General features: G+C 32.2%; 1 protein-coding gene across 5 annotated transcripts in view; it reads right to left on the bottom strand.

Annotated features, from left to right (window-relative positions):
- Positions 1–6,160, bottom strand: part of LOC123003681 (protein lozenge-like) — a 38,914-nt gene that overhangs the window by 26,596 nt on the left and 6,158 nt on the right. For all 5 annotated transcript variants that reach the window (XM_044396609.1, XM_044396608.1, XM_044396612.1 and 2 more), the window contains one exon: positions 5,668–6,094. In XM_044396609.1, the coding sequence (XP_044252544.1) occupies positions 5,668–6,073 (406 nt within the window). In that variant the 5' untranslated portion in view covers positions 6,074–6,094. The remainder of the gene's footprint in view (positions 1–5,667; positions 6,095–6,160) is intronic.

Below are 6,160 nucleotides of genomic sequence, written 5' to 3'. Positions count from 1 at the left end.
TTTTATTTTTCTCAAGCTATCTCAAGGAAAATAATGAATTTGTTTTGTGATAACAGGGGTACCAAAATAAAGTCCCTTTTCCCCGAAATGTTCCCAAATCAGTAGGGGGCTTAAAAAAAAGTTTGAAATTATGCGTGTTGTATCGTTTTTAATGATTTTTTTGGCTCGTTACGATGCGTACAATGTGATCAATATGTAACGGATCGGCGTCTCAATGACTCGAATGACTTTGCCGGATTCCATCTGCTGCGAGACACAAAAGACACAAATCATAAAAAAGAAACGTAGGATTTCGACGACGAAGTGGGGACACTTTTGTTCGACTTGGTTAAGTGTGACGAGAGATCGGAAGAGATTTCGGATAAATAAACAGTGATGACGTCGGGGATGATGCAAACTAGCGGTTTTTGTCATTTTTGAGGCAAAATTGAACCTTACTATAGTCGAGTTGGACGATTTTGAATTTACTAGTAATTTTCTCGATAAGTATTTATCGTAGGATAGTGATCTTTTTTCTATACGATAGAAAATTAAATTTGCTTTCCAATGGTACCAAACATAAGGGGTTATCACCAAAAAGTCCGGAGTTATCGCCAATAGACCGCTCCGGATGCCGAAAATCGAACCAAAATCTCGACAAAAATCAAAAAAAAAATTAATTTTAAAATTGATCTATTTTACGATTTTTACATTTCTAGAGGTCTTAACGACTCAAATAAGTGCATAAAACGCCATTGGGTCAAGTTAAAAAAAAATTGAATTTTTTGACGCTTGAAATATGGTTTTCTACACGTAACATTACTCGCTGAACACGATGCAACAAGTTAAAAGTTAAAATACTTTACGATGCATAGTTTTTGAGATATTGAGTAATAAAGTTAAGAATAAGGCTAAAAATATAAGCACTATATAAACAAATTGATTCTGAGACATGTTCAAAAACACTAGTTTTTAAGGGGGGGGTGTTACAAATTTTTACTTTTTTTTTATTTTGTAAATTGCGAAAAAACTGTATTTCAATGATACAACATTTTGACCTAAATATATGTAAAATGTTCCGGGGAATCGATTGGCGTCAAGATAAGTGCAAAATTCTTGATCGTTTAAAATTTATAGTTTTGAAATAATATTTTTGATATTTTTAACATTATCAGAAATTTTCTCGATAACTATTTATCGTAGAGCACTTATCTTTTTGTATATGATAGAAAATTAAATTTTCTTTCCAACGGTATCAAATATAAGAAGTTATCTTTAATAAGTCCGCAGTTATTGGCATTAGACCGCTCCGCGTACCGAAAATCGCCCAAAATTTCGACAAAAATCGAAAAAATTAAAAACTTCAAAATTGTCCATTTGCACTCTTGGGGGTTCAAAAGACTAAATAAAGCACAAAAACATTGTAAAAATGCGAAAAATAAATTTTTGAAAAATTATGTGTAAAATATATTGAATGAAAACATTGAAATTGTTGGCGGCGGTGGTGGCTCAGCGGCATAAGGTCCCGCTTTCCAGCAGGTAGGTCCCGAGTTCGAGCCCCGGTCAAGTCGGCAATTTTTCACAAATTCAAATATAATTCAAATAAATTTCAAAAGAGGGCGGGCGCATAAGAGCGCGATCTTTAAAACATGTGCACATGTTCTAATAAGTATAAGAGAGAAAGCGCACAATACTAACTAAAATAAGCACCAATAGATGGCGGGCGTATAAGAGCGCGAACTTTAAAACAAAAGTGGAAAGTTAATAGTATATAAATAAGTAAACAAAAGGTAAGTTAAAAGTAATATAAATTAAAGGTAAGTTTTGAATTAAAAATTAAGATTTTTTTTATTATTATTGTTATTATAAACATAGGTCCGCAAAGTAATAGAATATTTTTTAACACCCTGTACAATTATAAACAAGTGCGCATCTTTTTTACATAGATAAACACCCCCTAAAGTCTATCTTTTCCTGCGCCACTGGTCTTCAATTAATTTTGAGTAATAATAATAGAATTATTCTAAAGCAATTATCACAAATTTTCTCGATAACTATTTATCGTAAAGCACTGATCTTTTTTGTATATGATAGAAAATTATTTTTTTTTCCAACGATATCAAATATAAGAGGTTTTCTCCAATAAGTCCGGAGTTATTGCCAATAGACCGCTCCGGGTGCCAAAAATCGACCAAAATCTCGACGATAAACAAAAAAAAAATTATCTTTAAAATTGATCTATTTTACGTTTTTTACATTTCTAGAGGTCTTATAGACTCAATAAAGTGCATAAAATGTTATTGGGTCAAGTTTAAAAAAATTTGAATTTTTTGAATTTTTGAAGATAAACGCTAGTAAAATTTACCTTAAGTCGTAAAAACGCTTGAAATATCGTTTGCTAGACGTAAAATTACGCGCTGAACAAAATGCAACAACGCATAGTTTTTGCAAGGACGGTTCCAGGGGAGGGACCCAGGGGGCCAGCCCCCCCCCCAAATTTGCCACCAAAAGCTTCAATTTTTTATATTTAAATTTTAATATAAAAACCTTACAACCGAAAGTTTTTTTAAATAAAAACATTAGAATTCTTTTTAAATCATTATTAATACAAATCATACATATACCGAGAGATTAAAATAATTTGTAATCATTTTTGGATCCAAAAACGTACAGTTGCGGAATTAAAATTTCGGGCAGTACTGTCATTTTCATAATGTAAACTCTAAAACAACCTTTATATTAATAACTTCATTTTTTACTCTTGTCATATTTATGTCATTTTGACTTATTTACTTTCAAAAATAGTGATTTGTGGCGTAATAACGGGTAGGCAGCAGATCTTAATAAATAATAATAAGACAGACAAATTGTTTAATTAACAATTTTAACAATAAATAAAAAATTATTTAATTGTCAAATGTCAGTCATGATGACAGTAAAAGGTAGTTTACAGTGAACTTTTTAAAGTGACAGAAAAATAGGTACTGCCCGAATTTTTAATTCCGCAACTGTACGTATGTCTGTTTTTAAACTAACTGCACGTGAAACGTCAAATAAAATGACAAGTCGAAAACGGCAAAATGGGCTGGAATTAGTCGCCGACGTATAATAATAAGACCGTTCTTTTTTGAAGGTAAATTATAAATTTAGTTATCTTTTTGATCATGGGATTTTACCTTTTCACTTGTCATTTTATTTGACGTTTCGCAGACATACGCACAGGACATACGTTTTCGGATACAAGGACAAATTATCTTGATCTCTCGATACTTCCTTAGTTTTTACTAATTCAAAAAGAAATCATCAATTGTAATTTTAAATTAAATTAAGTTTATATCTCTTTGAATAATGAACTTTACCAACTCGCTAGAACACCTTATACACAATTTTCAATTTGTTTTAAAATTCTACACTTTTTGGTTTTTGGGTGATGACGGCAGCGGCATTTTTTTTTTAATGGAAACCCCTATTTTTTAGCGAATTCGATAGATAATTGTCGAAATGGCAACACCAACATATTATGTATTACATAAAGTTAAAAAAAAATATCCAAAAAGTGAAATAATATCAATAAAAAAATTTTGTATTTTTTAAAAAGAAAATTGACCTGTTCGAGCATTTTTCCAAAACAAAATATTTTCAGTTTTATAAATAAGATTATTCTATAATTTTGCCGCTCACTGTATACCCTCATATCATTTAATAATAATTTAATACTTAATTCCTGGATCCGCCCCTGAGTTTTTGAGATATTGAGTAATAAAATTAAGAAATAAGGCTAGAAGCATCCGATTTTGACCAAAAAATCAAAAATTTTTGATTCCTATGAAAAACTAGTACCTAGTATACCAAATGACGTCTTTGACACTACTAAAAATCACAAGAACTCAAAAAGTGCATAAAACTTAATTTTATAGCTTCATGTCTCCCCCAAAATATACAGGGTGTTCGGTCTAAACCCCACATGAAAAGTATTGGGAGTTGGAATAATTGTATTTATTTGAAAATTGGTACATAGCCATAAACCATTAAGTCCTCCTAAATGAAAATATTTTCAAGATGGCGGCACTTCCGGTTATACCGGAAGTCGGTCTAAACTTTCTTAGTTTAAATGGAAAGGTATATTTTTTACTGCGTTTTTGGATTATTTTAAGGGAGTTTTCATCAGCTTTCCCTATACCAAAATTTAGCCGTTTTTGAAATATTTGGAGTTTTTCAAAAATTTTTGGATTTGCACCTTCCATTTTAAAAACCGGTAACTCTGCCATTTTTTAAGATTTTAAATTCGTTTTTTTGGCGTTTGAAAGAGAAAGCTTAGATCCTTTTTCTGGTGTTTTCGAATTTTGAAAAAAAAACATATCCCAAAATTTTAAGGTTACTTTTGTAATAATTCAAATACTCAATTTTTTCAAATGAAATACCCCAATTTTTATTTTACTAAATAGAAGAGAATTTAATTGTGCATTGATCTGTATTAACATTCCCTATACCTAAATTTAATAATTTTCAAGTTATGGACTTTTTTTTTAATACTACAGAAAATTTATTACTAGCCATACCCGTTTTCACATAGTTTGCTATGGAAATCAAAAATGTCAAAATTGTTTCTCAGTAAACGTCGACAGTGACTTATTATTTGCCAAATAGTGCCAAAATATGGAGAATCAAAGTTATGCAAACGTAGTTATTATTGATAGGTTCTACCATGCAATCATTATTTAAAGCTAACAAGTGGGAAAAATTTATTTTTGTTTAATGAACGATATCATAATTTTGTTACACTCTCCATAAATACAAAATAAATTAATTAAATCTAAGTTTGAGTAGCTTTGACTCTCCATATTTTGGCATTATTTGTCAAATAATAAGTCACTGTCGACATTTATTGAGAAACAATTTTGACATTTTTTATTTCCATAGCAAACTATACGAAAACGTAATAGATTTTCGACAGTCTTAACAAAAAGTCACCATAACTTAAAAATTATTAAATTTAGGTAAAGAGAATGTTAATACAGATCGATGCAGAATTAAATTCTCCTCCATTTAGTAAAATAAAAATTGGGGTATTTCATTAGAAAAAATTGAGTTAAGGGTATTTTAATTACAAAAGTAACCTTAAAATTTTATGGTTTGTTATTTTTTTTTCAAAATTTGAAAACACCGAAAGAAAGACTGAACTTTCTCTTTCAAACGCCAAAAAAACGAATTCAAAATTTAAAACATAGCAGAGTTACCGGTTTTTTAAGTGGAAGGTGTAAATCCAAAAATTTTTGAAAAACTCCAAATATTTCAAAAACGGCTAAAATTAGATATAGGGAAAGCTGATGAAAACTCTCTTAAAATAACCCGATTAGTCCAAAAACGCAGTAAAAAATATACCTTTCCATTTAAAATAAGAAAGTTGAGACCGACTTCCGGTATAACCGGAAGTGCCGCCATCTTGAAAATATTTTCATTTAGGAGGACTTAATTGTTTATGGCTATGTACCAATTTTCAAATAAATACGATTATTGCAACTCCCAATACTTCTAAAGTGGGATTTAGACGGAACACCCTGTATATTTTTTAAAATTACTCAAATGTATTTATTTAATCTGTCAATAGTGGAAAATAGTGTATAAATTTTCCGGTTTTCGCCCCGTCCAATTATCTCCCATCCGTCACGCTGGCGTTGATTCACTCACCCCGTCCACTCCTCCCGACGAACCTCAAATCGTTAAACTTGGCCACTTGATTCTTCATCACCGCTGTCGAGTTCCTCAATTCGGCACAACAGTTCTCGTCATTGCCCGCCCTCACTGTCACTATAGTCCCATCGCCAATGTCCCCCAACGCGACCACTTTGAACGCCACCGGCAGTGTTTTGTTTGACCTCCAATGGGTCGGGAGGGCCGAACAGAGGAAATATGGACTCCCAGTGCGGACCAATTCGCCGGGATGCTCCGTTTGGATCTCGTGGATGAGGTGTTCTGTCCACCAGATGTCCTGGTTGTTGGAGATGTAGCCCGACGATGGCTCGCACATGCCGCTGCTCTTCGGCCACGCTTCCTCCGAAACGGTGCAAGAGGAGAGGGAGACTGGGAGATGCATGGGGGGCAGGGGGCGCTTATCCTGAAATTTCGACTTTTTCACAAAACACAAACATTGACTTTTTTTGGTCACAGAAATGTTCCCAAC

This window comes from Tribolium madens, unplaced genomic scaffold (assembly GCF_015345945.1).
Source record: "Tribolium madens isolate multiple individuals breed KSU strain unplaced genomic scaffold, Tmad_KSU_1.1 Scaffold_1;HRSCAF=32;Tcas5.2_LG8, whole genome shotgun sequence".
Lineage (NCBI taxonomy): Eukaryota > Metazoa > Arthropoda > Insecta > Coleoptera > Tenebrionidae > Tribolium > Tribolium madens.
The sequence above is the reverse complement of the archived record's forward strand: the minus strand, read 5'-3'. Positions and strand labels throughout refer to the sequence as shown.